The sequence below is a fragment of the Pelodiscus sinensis genome, chromosome 12 (assembly GCF_049634645.1).
Source record: "Pelodiscus sinensis isolate JC-2024 chromosome 12, ASM4963464v1, whole genome shotgun sequence".
NCBI lineage: Eukaryota > Metazoa > Chordata > Testudines > Trionychidae > Pelodiscus > Pelodiscus sinensis.
In genome coordinates, this window is record NC_134722.1 from 47239306 (window position 1) to 47258123 (window position 18818).

At 60.3% G+C, this 18818-nt stretch overlaps 1 protein-coding gene across 2 annotated transcripts; it reads left to right on the forward strand.

Moving 5' to 3' along the window:
- Window positions 1-10977: 10977 nt before the first annotated feature.
- Window positions 10978-18818, forward strand: AGRP (agouti related neuropeptide). 2 transcript variants are annotated; one of them, XM_075940562.1, is made up of 4 exons: window positions 10978-11285; window positions 13675-13864; window positions 16745-16839; window positions 18522-18818. In XM_075940562.1, the coding sequence occupies exons 1-4, from the start codon at window positions 11169-11171 to the stop codon at window positions 18711-18713; spliced, it is 594 nt and encodes a 197-aa protein (XP_075796677.1). In that variant the 5' UTR covers window positions 10978-11168; the 3' UTR covers window positions 18714-18818. The 2 variants fall into 2 exon arrangements, with proteins under 2 accessions (XP_075796677.1, XP_075796678.1); XM_075940563.1 differs by lacking the exon at window positions 10978-11285 and adding an exon at window positions 12123-12451.

Sequence of the window (18818 nt, forward strand, 5' to 3'; positions counted from 1 at the left end):
AGTGTGGGGCAGGGAGGGGGATCATCCCCCCCAGAGCATACACGGGGGGGGACAGGGAGAGGGATCAGCCCCCCCAGGGCATACACGGGGGGATGGAGCAGGGAGGGGGATCAGTCCCCGAGGGTACAGACAGGGTGTGTGGGGCAGGGAAGGGGATCAGCCCCCCCAGGGCACACACGGGGTGTGGGGCAGGGAGGGGGATCAGCCCCCCCACAGCATACGGGGGGGATGGAGCAGGGAGGGGGATCAGTCCCCGAGGGTACAGACAGGGTGTGTGGGGCAGGGAAGGGGATCGCCTCCCCCCAAGGTGCACATAGGGGATGTGGGGCAGGGAGGGGCAGATGCAACCTGCTGCAGGTCCAGGTCTTGGGGCGCGGCCAGGGCCGGTTCCCCGCTGGCGCTGAGCGGCTGCGCGGGGTCTGACTGGAGAAAGTGAGGCGTCTGTCAGGCAGGCAGGGCTAGTCCTGGGGGTCGGGGACCAGTGCCGCCACCGGGAAGGGGTCTGCGCTCCATGGGGAGCCTGTGTAGGGAGCAGGAAATGGGGCCATGTGGCCCTAGCTGCGGCATTGTGGACCGGGGCAGGACATGGGGCTGCATTCCTGGATCTAGTCCAGTCTAGAAGCTGGATCATGGTAGCCAGGTCTGGGTGCAGTGGCCAGGCTACCTGTTGTGGCCAGCCCCAAACGGCACGGGGGGGGTCCGGGCTGCAGGTGCTGATGGGGGGTCCGGTTGTAGCCTGGGTGCCACAGATGCCATCGGGGTAGGTGCCACGATGGCCAAGGTGGGCTCTCAAAGCAGCATGACCTCCATCCTGCCCAGGTTCGGCCTCACCCAGAGTCCGTCTCGGCCAGGCATTTGGGAAGCCAGGCCCTGGTGCTGCAAACTGCCGATGGAAGGGGGGAAGCAGCTGGGTACCATCTACATGCTGCTGCCTCCTCAGCTCCTCCGGATTTCAGCTCCTGGAGTCAGGTGATTGCAGGGGAGAATCTCTACTTGCAATTGGCTTAACGTGAGTTTCTAGCCTTCAGGGGGCAGAAAATAGCTTGGAAGGAACCATCACTCCCATGTAACCCTCCAGGATCTGGAACCAGAAGGCCAATGGAAAAAGCCCCATTTTTATTCTTTTAAAAATTCTCTTAAGTTTTAAACCAGATGTACGGTTTTGAGGGGGGTCTAACTTGTGCTTACAGGTTGCAACACTGCTCCCTTAGCAAAGCCAGACACTGCCTCCCTCTCCTTGCCCCACAGCCCCTTTGTGTTTGGGAGAGCTTGTGTGTCTGTCCGTCTGCGTGTCTGTCCATTCCTCTGTGAGTCCATTTGTTCAAGAACTCCTCCTAAATGGGAAGAGCTGGGGCCACCAAACTGGGTAAGCAGCTTCCTCTGATCCTAACTCAAAGCCAGTCCAGGGTTTGGTCGTGCCAGGGCTAATGGGATGTGCCTGGAATGGGACCGGTTCTCATCACATGGAAGGGAGGGGAGTGATAGGAGGGACAGTGACGCTCACACATGACCACAAGGGGGCAGCAAGCGCTCAGCCCCAGGGAGCAGCCACTGGCTGAGCTGGCCCCAGGGAGAAGCTGTGTGCCCCCCTCTTTCCCGGGCAGAGGATCCCCTTTCGGATCTCTAGGGAAATCCCTTTCTGATTGGCTGTCCTTCCCCATCCCCCCCACTTCCTGAGGAGGAACAGCCAATCAGAGATGCTCTAGGTGCCAGAGGACAGCCTGTGTGGCCGAGTTGGATGGGCAAGCGATGCCGCTCAGCACTCCAGCTGGCTGGGAACTGCTACCCACCCCGATGTCCTGGGGCGGTTCTTGGGCGTGCGGGAGAAGATCTTTCCTGTGCTGCCCCCGCCATGACTTGGAGAGGAGGGACGTCTGGAAGCCCAACAGAACCAACGGGCTGAAGAACGAGCTGGGGGCATCCAGGAAGGCAGGAGGCCTGCGACGTCCCCACTTTGCCCGGGGCCCGGGGCCCGGCGCATTCCTGCCCCGCCCTGCGGCCCCGGCCCCCCCGGCTCATTAGGGCTGTTTTCCCGTGCCCCAGGCTGCGGCTGTGCTGGGCAGGAGCGGTTCTGGGAAGCCATTAACGCAGTAACGAGGGAGGCGGCCCTGGGCCCGCACTGAAAGCTTTCTAATCTGCGGGAGACACGGCCGTGCGCCGCCCTTCCCCGGCCTCGGTAACGAGCTAAATGAGCCTCCGCCTGCTGTCCCCGGCCGCTTCCAGGAAGAGCGGCCCCGAGAGCGGGGACAGCGCCGGCTTTGTCAACACGGCCTGTTTTCCTGCCCGCCGGGGGAAGGGGAGGGGAGGCGCGGAGCGAGCCCCCGCAGCGACGCTTCCCTGGGGCGTCTGCTCCCAGCGGGGTCTGTCTCCAGGGCTCCTCGCGGGGCCCTGCGGGGCCAGCCCGGCCCTCTGCCCCTCTGCCCCTCTGCCACCGCTCACCAGCCGCTCCCGCACCTGCCCTCTGCCCACAGCAGCCCCCAGCAGCAGAGCGCCTGGCAGGAGACACAGCGGGGAGGCCCCTGAGTCCTGCCGGCACTGCGACCGGGCGGCTGAGTGCCAGGGCGGGTTGGCACCTTCCCCTACTGCCCCCAGTAACTTCCCAGCCCGGTCCTTACCGGCCTCCCCTTGGGAGCTCTATTTGTGCCCTTGCGCCTGGTGCCGTGGCCCTTAATGTCATTCAGCTCCCCCCTGTTCGCCCGCTCTGCCCCGTGCATCACCTCTCAGCCCATCTCCGGCTGTGCTTCTCCCCGGCTGTGCAAGCATACGCCAGAAACCAGCAGGGCTTCATCGCCGTGCTCTGGCCCAGCCCACCAGCCCCGCACTTTGCACGCCTCCTGGAGGCAGAGAGCCTGGGGCCTGCACAGACCATTGGGTCCTCTAGTTCGACCTATGTCTAGCCAAGACCTGGGAATTTCAGCCAGTTCCCCAGGGACTGAGCCAAATAACTTATGGTCAACTGACGTGTCTTGCAGACGGGATCCTTTCTTGATCTGACAACATCAAGAGATAGAGAAGCCACCAGAGTTCGGTTTCATCCAAGGCTTCATGGCCCTCACTCTCCCCCATCTTTGCCTGCTTTTTCATTTGAATTTGTTTGGCTGCATCTTTCATCCAGATCTTCTTTTGCCTCCCCCGATAGGCTGGGGAAGTGTCTCTAACCCAGCAATTGCTCCCTGGGAAGAAGGTATTTATACACTTTAAGCAGTCACCTCGCCATCGTCATTGTCATACACGAAACCGACCAAGGATTGTAGAAGAGAGGGCTGGAAATTGTCCATTCATCGAGCCTGAAATCTCTCGGGTCCGACAGACTTTCAGGAAGTCCAAGGCACGTGCTGGTGTTGTTGAGCAAATTTCATTTCGGAAGCACCGTGCAGGGATGTTTCCAATATTCATTGTGGGCAGGGAACGGGGGGGGGGGGGGGGGGGGGGAGTGTCTGATTTTGGTAAGAAAACAGAAAAATTCCATTTTTGGGGCCAATCAAGACCATTTCCGCCACTCACAGATTTTTCAGTTTAGCTCCTGAAAAAAAGCCAACTCTTTACTTTACTCTGTATTTCAAGTCTCTTACTTGGAGGCATTTTCTCCAGCCCTCAAATGATTTGGGGAATTGTTTCCAGCTCTCTCCCTCATTTTCACCAACCTTGTAAACCCCCATTGCAGATCCCCAAACTATACACTGCATCCTCGTGTTGTTCTTACCAAAGTTGTATATAGAGGTCAAATGACCTTTCTCCTAGACACCAACCACCTCGCTATGTTCACACAGCACACAACTTGTGGAACTCCTTGCCAGATGATGTTGTGAAGGCCAGGACTTTAACAGGGCTCAACAAGACTTTTTATGAGGATATTTTATGGTCTAGCTACAAGGAGGCCCTTGAACAGGTAGCAAGCCAGCAGGGCCATTCTCTTGATGGAGGGCTTGTGGCTTTTGGGGCATCTAGTCAAACCATCCCCCATTCTCACTCACAGTTTTCTGGGTAATTTCTTCCTCCCTGCTGATTTGGCTCAGAATCGCTGTCCGCTATGGGGCCTTGTAAGAGCACCCAGAGGCTCTGTGGTACCGGCTGGGACTTGTATTCAGTTTGCACAACGTGGACGTGATGAAGAATTTAACCAGAAATCTGTGAGTGTCATTTGAGAGGGGTTAAGTACACTTGGCTAGGTGCCCCAAAAGCCACAATCCCACAAAGGAGGAAGAAGGCTGGGCTGCTTCAAACACTAACCTGGAGGCAAGGGGAAGTTGATACAAATGAACAGAAACCAGTTAGGAAGTGTAGAAAATTGACCAAGGGAGGATGCAAAGGAAAAGTCCATGGTCAGCAAAGTTAAGGACAAAGCGGAGGGGTTTGATAAGTATATTAGGAACAAAAAAATCCTGACAGCAGTATTGGTTCATTATTATATGGAAGAGGGGTGAATTCTCAATAATGTAGAAAAAGGCAGACATGTCCAATAAATATTTCTTTTCTACATTTTTGGGGGAAAAACCAGATGACGTGGTTTGTCAGCAGACTGTTATGAGAACACTCATTCATTCCACTGGTGTCTCCGGAGGATGTTAAACAGAAGCTGCTAAATTTAGATATTTGAGTCAACAGATCCATATAATGGGCATCCAAGAGCTTTAAAAGAGCTGGCTTAGAAGCTTAATATTGCAGGTCAGTAAGTCCCGAGGAAGGTAATGGAGTGGCTGATATGGGACTCAATGAATAAAGAACTAAAGGTAGGTGATATAATGAATACAGAGTGATGTGGATTTATAGAAATTAGATCCCATCAGACTACCGTAGCATCATTGCAATGGGACTAGAAGCTTGATCTTACTCTATATTTTAGAATGTGCGTCTGTCTGTCTGTGAGTCCGTTTATTAAAAAACTCCTAAATGTTAAGAGCTATGTCACCAAATTGGGCCCAACTTCCTCTGATCCTAACTTACAGCAGGATCGGGGTTTGGTTGTGCACGGACAATGGGCTGTGTCTGGAATTTGATTGTTGCTCATAAAATAGAAAGGGAGGGGTCTGATAGGAGGGACAGTTATACCGCAGAATGACCACAGGGGGCAGCAAGGAGCCAGACATGGGGACTGGGACAGCTATAACCACACTGGGCCAGCAGGGGGCAGGGCTGGAGAAAGGGACAGCTGTCTACTCTACATTTCAGAGAGTTTATGGGTGTGCCTGCCTGTCTGAGCTCCAGCAAAGGGACATGCATTCTTCCCCCGGCTGTGCCTGCTGGAGCTGCAGCGGCCATGGAGAGGCACTTCTCACCTGGTCCCAATCGAGTGACCCCCTCCCCCCCCAAGGTTTTGGTAATGCCAACTAAATCCCATTTATGCTACTACACGGACAATTCCACTTGTCTGTTCCCAGGCTCCTAGCACCGGTGGGCAGCCGCTCATTCCTTCTCTTTGTTCCCTTTGGCTCTGCCACTGAGTTTGGTCTGAACTACACCCTGGTTTCATGCTCAGCGAGTTCTCAGTTCTTGCTCCTCTTCTCCCTCTGGGACGGGGCGCTCTGCTTGCTGCAGGCTGGCACCCCTGCTGGCCTACAGCTCTGCTGGGCCAGCATCTCTGTCAGCTGCCATTCCCTCAGCCTGCGACTCCTCTGTCCCTGCAGGACCCTTCGGCCAGGCCACCATGTGCCAGGCCCAGGTGCCAACTCTGGGGGTGCTTCGGCGCTGGAGCACCCCCAGAAAAAAATGAGCAGCCCCCACCAGCAGCCAGTCCCCTCGCCCCCCCGCCACGTTCCCCCACAGCCACTTGTCTGCTGGCAGCCCCGGTGAGCAAGAGTGGGGCGAGGCGGGTGGGGATGGGAAGAGGCAGGATGGGGACTCGGGGCAGCCGGCTCTCAGCACCGCCTGGCTCGCGCCCCGCCCAGCGAAGGCCGGAGTGCGCCGCCGGAGCCCCTGCAATGCGCTGCAGTGCCCCGGGCAGCCATTTAAAGGGCCCACAGCTCCAGCTGTAATGGCAGCCGGAGCCCAGGCCCCTCAGAATCGCTCACCCCGGGGTCTCCTTTGCCCCCCTGTTGTTGGGCCCGAGTGGCTGGCAGGGGAACCCGGGCCTACTCTCTGCTCCGGGTTCCGGCTCCGGTTCGTGTAGCTCCTTCGGCATCTTGCTGCCTTTCCTTGAGCCCCCCCCCCCCCTCCCCCGGATTGGCCAGTCTCTCAGCTCCCCAGGGAATAAGCATGGGCGGCTATAGCGCCCCCACACATCACCCCTCCGGGAGGGGCTACTAACCCCCTCCCTGCAGCCCCCTCTCCGCCCGACTCCCTGCCCTGCCTGTTCCAAGCAGGGCGAGCTTCCTCCCAATTCAGCTCATGCAGGGCCAGCGGGGGAGGACCCTCCATCCCGCCTTTCCTTGTTAGTCTCACCCCCCCCGGGATGGCCCTGGCCAGCTTGTCCCCAGGGAGGTTGGCCCCCTTCTCTGGAGATGGAGCCACCCCAGCTAGACAGCCCCTCCTCCCCGCGGAAGGGGAACCACCCCCGATGTCACCGACTAGCCGGGCGAGATCGTGGGACCAACATGCCCCACCCCTCGGCCCGCTGACTTCGGAAGCCCACGTGATCTGAGAGCGCGTCACAGCCTGGGCCCAAGAGGCCAGCGCCGTCCTGTCGGCCGCCTGCCCCGGCAAGATGGTCTTTAGATTCCCCTCAGGGCAGCCTCCCCCCCAGGCTAGCTCATCTTCCTGGAGTGGCTGAAGGTCTCTTGCGGGCAATCCTGGATTTCTTACAAATCGGGCATCCGCAGGTGTGTCCCGGTCAGCTCTCCGGTCCCACGCCCCGCCCGGTCCCACCCGCGCGAGCTTCCCCTGCTCAGAGCTTTCTTCCCAGGCTTGAGTCTTGCGGTCCCGGGGCCGTGTAGCGAGGGGCTACAGGCCACCTTCTCAGCCCCCTTCCTTCCTGGACTACAGCCGGCCTCTTTCGGTGCACGGGCTGGGGGTTTGCCAATGGCGGGACATGCTCCTTGGGAGGAGGTGGAGGAACATAGCGGGCGGGGAGCCAGGCGCCACCTGGGGCTGGCCGTAGGCGCGCTCAGAGCTACGGTGGCAAAGAAATCTGCCAAAACAAGAGAGTGGGATGGAGCCTCTTTGGATTTTGGTTTTGCTCCCGTTCTGAGCCACAAACCGGGGCGGGCGGCAACATAAGCACCAGGTGCAAGGGCGTGAGAGTCAGCACAGCCTGGAGTGGGTGCCCAAGAGCAGCGCTCCCAAGGGGAGGCCAGTGGGAAGTTACTGGGGGCAGTAGAGGAAGGTGCCAACCCGCCCTGGCACTCAGCCGCCCGGTCGCAGTGCCGGCAGGACTCAGGGGCCTCCCCGCTGTGTCTCCTGCCAGGCGCTCTGCTGCTGGGGGCTGCTGCGGGCAGAGGGCAGGTGCGGGAGCGGCTGGTGAGCGGTGGCAGAGGGGCAGAGGGCCGAGCTGGCCCCGCAGGGCCCCGCGAGGAGCCCTGGAGACAGACCCCGCTGGGAGCAGACGCCCCAGGGAAGCGTCGCTGCGGGGGCTCGCTCCGCGCCTCCCCTCCCCTTCCCCCGGCGGGCAGGAAAACAGGCCGTGTTGACAAAGCCGGCGCTGTCCCCGCTCTCGGGGCCGCTCTTCCTGGAAGCGGCCGGGGACAGCAGGCGGAGGCTCATTTAGCTCGTTACCGAGGCCGGGGAAGGGCGGCGCACGGCCGTGTCTCCCGCAGATTAGAAAGCTTTCAGTGCGGGCCCAGGGCCGCCTCCCTCGTTACTGCGTTAATGGCTTCCCAGAACCGCTCCTGCCCAGCACAGCCGCAGCCTGGGGCACGGGAAAACAGCCCTAATGAGCCGGGGGGGCCGGGGCCGCAGGGCGGGGCAGGAATGCGCCGGGCCCCGGGCAAAGTGGGGACGTCGCAGGCCCCCTGCCTTCCCGGATGCCCCCAGCTCGCCCCTTGCCCCAGTGGTGGTCAGGCCCAAGCATGTGGTCTGGGCTCTGCGTCCACAGGCCAGCCAGTGATTCCCGCCCTGGGGGGCTGCGCCCTGCTTACTCATAGACTCATAGACTTTAAGGTCAGAAGGGACCATTATGATCATCTAGTCTGACCCCCTGCACAGTGCAGGCCACAGAATCTCGCCCACCCCTCTTAGAATAATCCTCTCACCTATGTCTCAGATATTGAAGCCTTCAAATACTTTGAAGGCCCCAACATGCAGAGAATCCTCCAGCTGTGATCTGTGCCCAATGCTACAGAGGAAGGCGAAAAACCTCCAGGGCCTCTGCCAATCTACCCTGGAGGAAAATTCCTTCCTGACCCCAAATATGGCGATCAGCTAAACCCTGAGCATGGGGGCAAGACTCACCAGCCAGACACCCAGAAAGTTCCCTATAGCAACTCCTATCATCCCTCCATTGACCTATTTCCAACTGGTAATGAATGGTCAATTAGTTACCAAGATCATGTTATTTCATCCAACCATCCCCTTATCATAGAATCAGAACTGGAAGAGACCTCAGAAGGTCGTCAAGTCCAGCCCTCCGCTCTAGGCAGGACCAATCCCATCTAAATCAACCCGGCCAGGGCTTTGTCAAGCCGAGACTTAAACACCTCTAGGGATGGAGACTCCACTACTTCCCTAGGTAACCCATTCCAATGCTTCACTACCCTCCTAGTAAAATAGTTTTTCCTAATATCCAATCTGGACCTCTCCCACCACAACTTGAGACCATTGCTCCTTGTTCTGCCATCTGTCACTACTGAGAACAGCCTCTCTCCATCCTCTTTGGAACCTCCCTTCAGGAAGTTGAAGGCTGCTATCAAGTCCCCCCTCACTCTTCGCTTCTGCAGACTAAACAGACCCAAGTCCCTCAGCCTCTCCTCGTAGGTCATATGCTCCAGCCCCCTAATCATTTTGGTTGCCCTCCGCTGGACCCTCTCCAATGCGTCCGCATCCTTTTTGTAGTGGGGGGCCCAGAACTGGACACAATACTCCAGATGTGGCCTCACCAAAGCCGAATAAAGGGGAATAATGACATCTCTGGATCTGCTGGCAATGCTCCTCTTAATGCAGCCTAATATGCCATTAGCCTTCTTGGCTACAAGGGCACACTGTTGACTCATATCTAGCTTCTCATCCACTGTAACCCCCAGGTCCTTTTCTGCAGAACTACTACTGCAGAACTACTACTACTTACATGGCTTCCTGGGGCCATGGCTCGGGCCTGACCGAGGGACTGTGCGCTTGGCTGGCAGGACTTTCCCGTGGTCCCTGCAAGCCTCGACATCTCCTGCCTGTCTCCTGAATGCTGTACCCTGGCAGCAGCACGGCCCCCACCATGAGGAAAGCCCCCACCATGAGGAAACGTTAAAGACTAACAAGATGGCCCACAAAAGCTCATCACCTAATAAACCATCTTGTTAGTCTTTAAAGCGCTACATTGTCCTGTATTTTGCTTCAGCTACCCCAGACTAACTCAGCTACATCTCTATCACTACTCCTCAATCACAAGGCATTTTGCAAGGGTACCAGCTGTGGGCCCCAGCAGGCACCTGTGTGGCGTGGGAGTTAGCCTGGTCCCCCCGTGCTCAGGGTTAGGGTGGCTGTCTTGTGGCTGGTAATCCTGCCCCCACCAGTGTGCCCTGTAAGATGGGCGCCTGTGCGACCCACAGCCAGAAGCATGTTTCTAGCGGTGCGCATTTTCACATGCCCCAGGGTACGGAACAAAATGATTCCAAAGGTCCATTTAGCCCAGCACCCTGTCTTCCGTGGTCAATGCCAGATGCTCCAGAGGGAATGAACAATCATCAAGTGATCCCTCCTCTGTCACCCATTCCCAGCTTCTCACAAACAGAGGCTATTCTGCCCATCCTGATTAATGACCATTGATGGACTTACCCTCCATGAATTGATCTAGCTCCTTTTCGAACCCTGTTACAGTCTTGGACTTCACAACATCCTCTGGCAAGGAGTTCCACAGGTTGACTGTGCACTGTGTGAGGAAATACTGCCTTTGGATTGTTATAAACCTGCTGCCTGTTAATTTCCTTTGGTGACCCCTAATTCTTGTATTGTGGGAACAAGTAAAGAACTTTTCCTTATTCACTTTCTCCGCCCCAGTCATGATTTTACAGTCAGGGAAGGGTTTCTCAGCTCAGGGCTTCCAAAGGGAGACAAGAAACATGGGGTGTGTTCTGAGACACAGGGGAAGCTGTGGGTTAAAAGTGGCTGGGCTGATCTGCTGCCATATTGGACTGAGGCGTGTTGACTGCTCTGGAAAACTGCTCAGCAAGCCATGCCTTCTGGTCTACTGTGAACAGAGAAGTGTCCTGCCCCAGGGGGTCTGTGTGGTTCTTATAAGCCTCCTTCACCTCTTCTAGGACGTGCTGAACCCAGCTGTGGGGGCGGGGTTGGAGGAGCTGCCGGGTGAAAACTCGGGGGGAACCCCAAATCAGCGAAGGGGCTCTGACCTGGGAGCACGAACCGTGTGACATGGCCACGCACAGTGGCCTAGGGCCCATGAGCGCCTGCTTTCAGCAAATCTCTCTAACGGCCAGAAGTGGGAGCTAGATGGGGCAGGCTCACCGCAGAGAATCTTTCACTATCTTTGGGATCAGGAAAGAACTTCCCGCGGATCAGCGGGGCAGAGGCCCTGGCCTCGTCTGCCCCCCTCTGCAGCGTGGCGTGAGGGTTGGGCGCTGGTTGGAAAGCAGAGGAAGCGGCGTCCGCGGCACGTGGAGTCTTTCAACCGAGGGGGGAGGGCGTCCGTCGCTTAACCAGAGCCTCGGGGGCTCTCACGGGGTGGGCGTGGGTTGTGTGGCCTGCGATGTGCAGGAGGCCCCAGGCAACCACAACGGTCCCTTCTGACCGCCACGGCTGGAGCGTGTCAGAGGTCTGTGCGCACGGCCCGTTTCCACGGTTCCCGCTGGCTCACCCTGTATTCGTGGGGGCCGGGATCAGGCCTTGGGCGCTGTGCGGGGCCAGGCTCCTGCCGGCCCAGTGTGCCTGTCCGTGCAGGCTTGGTGGCAGGGACACAGCGACACTGTGATTGAATTCGGTGTGGATGGCAGGGAGGGAGCCGGGCCCCCTCTTGGAGCGCGGGAGAGGAGCAGGATCCGATTCTCTCTCCCCCTGCCTTTCCCCCGCGGGAGAAGTCATGGCCAGGGAGCTCTCTGCGCAGAAGCCCACCTCCCGGGTAGGTTCACACAGTCATGTGGCTGGAGCACTTCATTACGGGAAGCCAATATAAACCCTGCTCCCCTCGCAGAGGGGAAGTCCTGACACAAAGGCGAAGAGTCTCTCCCAGCGAGCCCGGCCGAGCCCGCACGGTAAGCCCCGGGCCGTGTCCAAAGGGCTGGGAGGTGCCAAGTCTAGGGCAGGGGTGGGGAACCTCTTCTGGGTCAGGGGCCATGCAAACGTGAGACCCAACCTCCCCACATTTCCCTTGCACGCCAGCGCCTGGGGGGGCGGGCTAGGAGATTTTGTGGGCGCCCCTGGGCTCTGGGGGGGGGCCAAAAGTGAGGTGCTCAGTGTGAGGGAGGGGGCTGCTGGGAGGGAGGGTACAGGAGTGGGTTGGGGGGGGTCTGGGAAGATGGGAGGGTTACGCCTCGGGCCTCGGGGACCAGATCCAGGCAAGCTGGGGGCCGCGTTCGGACCCTGGGCCTTAGGGTCACCCCCTGGTCTAGGGTTTGTAGCGGGTGAGGTTTATGAGTGAAGGACACAGCTTTTAAACCTGCCCCTCCCCGGCCACGCAGCCCTGGCTCCAGGGGACCCGGAGGCAGGGTCGCCGAGCTGATGGGGTGGGCTCAGCCCTGCTGGGAGCCCTTCGACCCTCCTGGGGGCCAGCCCTGTGCATTTTGCTGATGTGCCCACAGGGCCTGATCCAGGAGCTGGGGCCCGTTGTGCCGGTGGTGGCACGGAGACGCCAGGAAAAGCCCGTCCCTGCCCCAGAGCCCCGACCACATGCAACAGGCGACTGAGATGCGCCCACAGGGGGTTGCTCTGTGTCCCCACCCCCCCCCTGCATCTCCCGGCCTCGCCTGCCAGCCAACCCCCCCTCGCACCCCGAGCCCCCCCAGAACCCCCTGCTGCCAGCACAATGGGGGGGCTGCTGGTGCCCCACTTGCTGCTTTCCACTGTGCTGGGTTCCACCCCACGGCTCGTTAGCCAGTTCTCGCCCACGGAACCTCCTGGCTAACGAACGCTGAGCGGGAGCGGTGCCGATTGGCCAGGCGTTCAGTGGGGCTGGTCATCGCCCTTCGCCGGGGGCCCCCGGTGGGGCTGAACTCCCCCGGGGGGCTCTCAGCTGGGAGCCCAGGGGCCCGAGCCGCTGGACCCGGAGTGGAGCCCCGGCACGCGCCTCCTGGGGGGCTGGAGGCTACTGGAGGGGCAGGCCCCGGACAGGCGCCCTCCTGAGAGCAGGGGCGTTTGCAGGGAACACGGGGCTCCGGGCCGGTCGCAGCCTGGGCCTGACACACGCGCCCCAGGCCGCCAGGTTTGGCTCATCCCCGCGCGGTGCAGTTCGGGGCAGGGGCCAGTCGCTCACCGGCCCACAGCCCCGCAGCTGCAGGCCGGCCGGCCGGGGGCACGCCTGAGCCCGGGCTCACACGGGGGCTGCGCTGCCCTGGCTGAGACAGCACAATTCAACAGCCATGCTTCATGTGGTGCCTCTGCCCTGGCCCTGCCCCAAACCCCTGTCTGCCCTGCCCCACGGCATGCCCCAAATCCCTGTCTGCCCTGCCCCACGGCCTGCCCCAAATCCTTGTCTGCCCTGCCCCCCCACGGCCTGCCCCAAGCCCCTGCCTGCCCTGCCCCCCACGGCCTGCCCCAAACTCCTGCCTGCCCTGCCCCACGGCCTGCCCCAAATCCCTGTCTGCCCTGTCCCCCCATGGCCTGCCCCAAACTCCTGCCTGCCCTGCCCCACGGCATGCCCCAAATCCTTGTCTGCCCTGCCCCCCCACGGCCTGCCCTAAATCCTTGTCTGCCCTGCCCCCCCACGGCCTGCCCCAAGCCCCTGCCTGCCCTGCCCCCCACGGCATGCCCCAAATCCCCGTCTGCCCTGTCCCCCCATGGCCTGCCCCAAATCACTGCCTGCCCTGCCCCCCACGGCATGTCCCAAATCCCCGTCTGCCCTGCCCCCCCATGGCCTGCCCCAAGCCCCTGCCTGCCCTGCCCCCCCACGGCCTGCCCCAAACCCCTGCCTGCCCTGCCCCCCACAGCATGCCCCAAATCCCTGTCTGCCCTGCCCCCCACGGCATGTCCCAAATCCCTGTCTGCCCTGCCCCCCACGGCCTGCCCCAAACCCCTGCCTGCCCTGCCCCCCACAGCATGCCCCAAATCCCTGTCTGCCCTGCCCCCCACGGCATGCCCCAAACCCCTGTCTGCCCTGCTCCCCCATGGCCTGCCCCAAACCCCCGTTGCCCTGCCCCCCACAGCCTGCTCACATCTCTGCCCTGCTCCCCACAGCCTGCCCCCTAGGGCCTGCCCACATCTCTGCCCTGCCCCCTAAGTCCATTCCCACGGCATAGAGCAGTCCCGCGCCGGGCCTTGTGCACTGGCTCCCCTGACTCCGTGCTGAGGCGCACTCGGAGGGGCCTGGTTGTGGGGCGCCAGCCGGCCCCACGCCGCGCGGCGCCCACGTGAGGGCCAGCTCAGAGCCGTGGAGCTGGGGATTGACCTGCGGCGCAGCCAGTCCCCGACCCACCTCCCCTCGCGCAGGTTCCCTGGGGGAGCATGCTGAACATGCTGCTGCTGAGCTGGGGGGTGCTGCAGGGCATCCAGGCCATCCTCAGCACGGACCTCGGCAACAGCCCCCTGCAGGACATGCGTCCCGGCCCGGGGGGGCCCGACAGGCCCAGCTACCTCGGCCTGCTGCAGAAAATCAAGGAGGCGCCCCTGGGGCCTGCAGGTGAGTGCTCCGCACAGGCCTTGTCCCCAGGGCCGGCTCGAGCCAGTCCTGCGCCCCGGGTGGCGGGCGCACGACGCATGCGCAGCTCTGCCCCCGGGCGCGCTGCGCACCTTACAGCTGCAATCAGTGCGTGGCACCCCTTAGAGCTGCCATCTGGCGCCCCCCATAGGTCGGCACCCTGGGCCGCTGCCCGGCTAGCCCCCCCCTAATCCGGCCCTGCTTGCCCCTCTATTCGGCACTGGGGAGGCCACATCTGGAGTGTTGTGTCCAGTTCTGGGCCCCCCACTACAGAAAGGAGGTGGATGCATTGGAGAGGGGCCAGCGGAGGGCGACCCAAATGATGAGGAGCCGAAGCACAAGACCTCCGAGGAGAGACTGAGGGATTTGGGTTTGTTCAGTCTGCAGAAGAGCAGAGTGAGGGGGGATTTGAGAGCAGCCTGCACCTCCCTGAAGGGGGGTTCCAATGAGGCTAGAGAGAGGCTGTTCTCAGTGGGGGCAGATGACAGAACAAGGAGCAATGGGCTCCTGAGGTCTCTTCCAGCCCCCTGCCCAAAGCAACTGCCAAGCTTGGTATCATCTGCAAACTTAATAATCGTCCTCTCTATGCCATCATCGAAATTGTTGATGAAGACACTGAACAGAACCGGTCCCAAAACACCCAGGGAGGGGGGTGGAATCTCCATCCCTAGGGGTGTTTAAGTCCTGGCTTGCAAAGCCCTGGCTGGGATGATTGAGTTGGAATTGGTCCTGCTTTGGGCACGGGGCTGGACTCGGTGCCTCCTGGCTCCTGAGGTCTCTGCCAGGTCTATGATTCTATTAGCAGTTCTGCGGAAAAGGACCTGGGGGTTACAGTGGATGAGAAGCTGGATATGAGTCAGCAGGGTGCCCTTGTAGCCAAGAAGGTGAATGGAATATCAGGTTGCATTAGGAGGAACGTTGCCAGCAGATCTAGAGAAGTGATTATTCCCCTTTATTGGGCTCTGGTAAGGCCACATCTGGGCTGTGTCTACATTGGCACCCTTTTCCGGAAAAGGGATGCTAATGAGACACTTCGGAATTGCAAATGCCGCGGGGGATTTAAATATCCCCTGCGGCATTTGCATGAACATGGCTGCCACTTTTTTCCGGCTCGGGGCTTTGCTTAAATTCAGGAATAAGGGATGTTCCGGAAAAGGCTTTATTTTCCGAAAGATCCCGTCTAGATTGGCGCTTTTCTCCGGCAAAGCCCCGAGCCGGAAAAAAACGGCAGCCATGTTCATGCAAATGCCGCGGGGGATATTTAAATCCCCCGTGGCATTTGCAATTCCGAAGTGTCTCATTAGCATCCCTTTTCCGGAAAAGGGTGCCAGTGTAGACACAGTCCTGGAGTATTGTATCCAGTTCTGGGCCCCCCTCTCTAGAAAGGATGTGGACACATTGGAGAGGGTCCAGCGGAGGGCGACCGAAATGATTTGGGGGCTGGAGCGCATGACCTATGAAGAGAGACTGAGGGGTTTGGGTTTGTTTAGTCTGCAGAAGAGAAGAGTGAGGGGGGATTTGAGAGCAGCCTGCAACTCCCTGCAGGGGGTTCCAAAGAGGATGGAGAGAGGCTGTTCTCAGTGGGGGCAGATGGCAGAACAAGGAGCAATGGTCTCAAGTTGCAGTGGGGGAGGTCTAGGTTGGATAGTAGGACAAACGATTTCCCTAGGCGGGTGGGAAGCGCTGGGCTGGGTTCCCTAGGGCGGGGGTGGAATCTCCATCCCTAGAGGTGTTTAAGTCTCGGCTTGACCAAGCCCTGGCTGGGCTGATTGAGTCGGGGTTGGTCCTGCTTCGAGCAGGGGGCTGGACTTGATGCCTCCTGAGGTCTCTTCGGGTATGTCTACACTACCACCCTAGTTCGCACTAGGAGGGTAATGTAGGCAACCGGAGTTGCAAATGAAGCCCGGGATTTGAATTTCCCGGGCTTCATTTGCATATAGCCGGGCGCCGCCATTTTTAAATCCCCGCTAGTGCAGACTCCGTGCCGCACGGCTACACGCGGCACGGACTAGGTAGTTCGGACTAGGCTTCCTATTCCGAACTACCGGTACTCCTCGAGAATGCACTGCAGGTTCTCCTGTGTGATAAAGACAGACCCCCCTATTCCCCATCCATGGGGGTCTGCAGGAGGTGCTGGGCGGGGATAGAGCGCCCCTTCAGCCCGGCAGGGTCACCCTCTGGGGCTGACTCACAATAACTAAGAGTGGAGCCATGTCAGACCCTCTCCCGTGTTTGGCTCCGTCAAGCCTGAGTTCCCTCCACTGATGAGCTCTTGGAGGTGGGGCTGTCTGTCCTATGGGGCTCAGCCTGGGGCACTGGGATAGGCAGGCCCCACCCGGGGAAGGTGGCGGGCCAATAGGAGATGCTCGCTGGGGAGTTAGGCGCCTCTCAGATGGGTGAGTCCTTTGCATCTCCAGGGCACATCACTGTGACCAGGGGTGGGCAAGAGAGCCTCTGTGGGCCAGATGCGGCCTGCAGACACCCTGCCACTTCTCCCCCCCCCGGCCAATTGAGACTTGGGGCTCGGGGAGCCAGCAAAGTCTCCTCTCCCCACCGGGGGGCATGGCGCCCAGAGGGATTCACCAGCACCGGCAGGGGGGCAAAGACTTCATGTGCTTCCCCTGTCCCCAGCCAATCAGGGTCTATGGGCGGGGGAGCATGGAAGTGTCCTGGCCCCACCCCTTCTGTCTGAGGCCACACCCCTTCTGTCTGAGGCCACACCCCTTCTGCCCCCCCCATCTAAAATTATTGCCTCCCCCAGTGCCCCTCCACTCTGGACTGTCGAGAAGTGGGTAGGGGGGGCAGAGTGAGGCTCTGACTTCACCAGTCGGCCGCGTCCGTCACCATGTCTGTGCTCCACAGGGATTCGCCCCCGGCCTGGCTTTGACAGGATGGCGGTGGAGCTGCGCGTAGCAGACGAGGACCTCATGCAGGAAGCCAGTGTCCTCGAGCCAGAGGTAACTTCCTGGGACCCCTGGGGGTCGCTCACATCCTCTCCCCGACGAGACGTGTTGTGGGACATGCCACAAATTCCTCAGCCCCCGTGGAGCCTCGGCCTGCGCTTGACCCTGGGGAAGTCGCTTCTTGTGGCACTTTTGTGCTCTCGAAGCTCAGGGTCGCCCTGCGACTTTTCATGGGGGGGGGGGAGAAAAATCGGGCGCAGCAATCCGGATGCAGTGTGGTCTGCCTGGGTTTGCAGAGAGCCTGAGGCAGGAGGCGAGGGGGGGCTGAACCAGTCCTCTCGCTGGTGTGCTCATCCCCAACGACGACAATTTCAGAGTCAGGCCTGGCCGCTGGTCCACTGCTGATCGTTTCCGTGGGCACATCCAGCAAGCAACTTCCTACGTTCTCCTGGAGCCCCCGGGCCTGATCTCTCTAGTCGGGCCCGGATGCCAACACCCGCAGCTCTCCCATGCCCGGCAGCTGCTGAGCTGGGTGAGGGGCTGGCAGTGCAAGGCTCCGCCACACACTGGCAGCTGGAGTGCGAGGACAGTGCGAAAGACATTGAAATCAGTCGCAAGACAAGCAGTCCCAAGGCTATTGCAGGGGCGGGGCGCTGGCTGCTTCCATGGTGACTGCATGACAAACCTATGACCTGACGCTGTCGCCAAATGTCACCAGAAGCACTTGCTGCTGAGGACGCAGGGCCTGGACTCACCAGGGTTGTGTATTGTGTAACCCCACCCCCTGAGACATGGGGGCACCCCCTGGCAGAGCAGCTCGTCCTCTGGAAGGGGATAGCATCACTAGGGAATTCTCCTCTCCCACAGACCCAGTTCTGGCATACACCTCTGCAGGGGGCCGACAGACCTGCCAGGCCTCTGGGGAAGGTGGCTCCTCGCTTGCAGAAGGGGCGGGGGCCACATGTGGAAGGGGCGGGGCCTCATGTGGAAGGGGCGGGGCTAAGGCTGCCAGCCCTCAGCGCTGCTCAGCATGCAGCCCGCCCCTTCTCCAGCCCTAAGAGCCGCATGGAGCGCATGGCGTGGCACTCTGGCGGTGATTTAAAGGGGCCCGGAGCTTTGGCTGCTGCAGTAGTAGCAGCCAGGAGCCTTGGGCCCCTTTAAATTGCCAGACGCCGCGGCAACTACCCCTTTGCACATGTGTCACGTCCCTTTCTGGGGATGGGCTGGAGCCCAAGTGGCCCCGTAAAGCAATTCCAACTCAGCGCAGGCCCAGCAAAGGCTCGTCCTGCCCCTTCTGCGCAGCACAAACGTTCCGCTCACCAAGTTGACTGAGCCCCTGTTAAGCATCAATACTGCAAAGCTGGGTTCTTTTCATTTGCCTTCTTGTCTTTAAGGTTCTAGGGTTTGCACAGGGAGAAGGACACACACACACACACACACACTCACCTGGGGTACCTGGAGCTACATCCTCCCGGGGCAACACACAGGGGGCACACCGGGTTGCGGGAAAGGGTGCACTCTGCAGAGAGGGGTATGGAGGAGCAGTGGGGGGAGGGGACACAGCAGTGAGAGACAGCAAGAGCGGGGCACATAAAGAACCGGCGGGTGGGCGGCAGAGGCGAAAGTCGGGACACCGGCATGCGGGCTTAAAAATGGGAGTGTCTCTTTAAAAACCAGACGTTGGCTCCCCCTACATCGGCCTGTATGAACACCCTGTCTTTCTGCACCCCCTGCAGGTGCTGTCCGCAGCTCTGGAGACCACGGACCGGGAGGAGCGCTCCCCACGCCGGTGCGTCCGCCTGCTGGAATCCTGCCTCGGGCACCAGCTCCCCTGCTGCGACCCGTGTGCTACCTGCTACTGCCGCTTCTTCAATGCCTTTTGCTACTGCAGGAAAATCAACGCCACCTTCCCCTGTGGCAAGAACTAGCTAGGGCGTGTTCCCCGGCGGCTGCCCTCTTTTCTCGCTCCTGGGAGTAGTCCCTGGTTTTCCTTGCGCCCGGGTGCCCTTTGCATCTCCAATAAACCGTCTACG

Coding starts and splice junctions, on each gene's coding strand:
- AGRP (XM_075940562.1), top strand. CDS start 11,169: ATGTGGCTGGAGCACTTCATTACGGGAAGCCAATATAAACCCTGCTCC. Junction 13,865..16,744: donor GGCGCCCCTGGGGCCTGCAG/GTGAGTGCTCCG, acceptor TGTGCTCCACAG/GGATTCGCCCCCGGCCTGGC. Junction 16,840..18,521: donor CCAGTGTCCTCGAGCCAGAG/GTAACTTCCTGG, acceptor CACCCCCTGCAG/GTGCTGTCCGCAGCTCTGGA.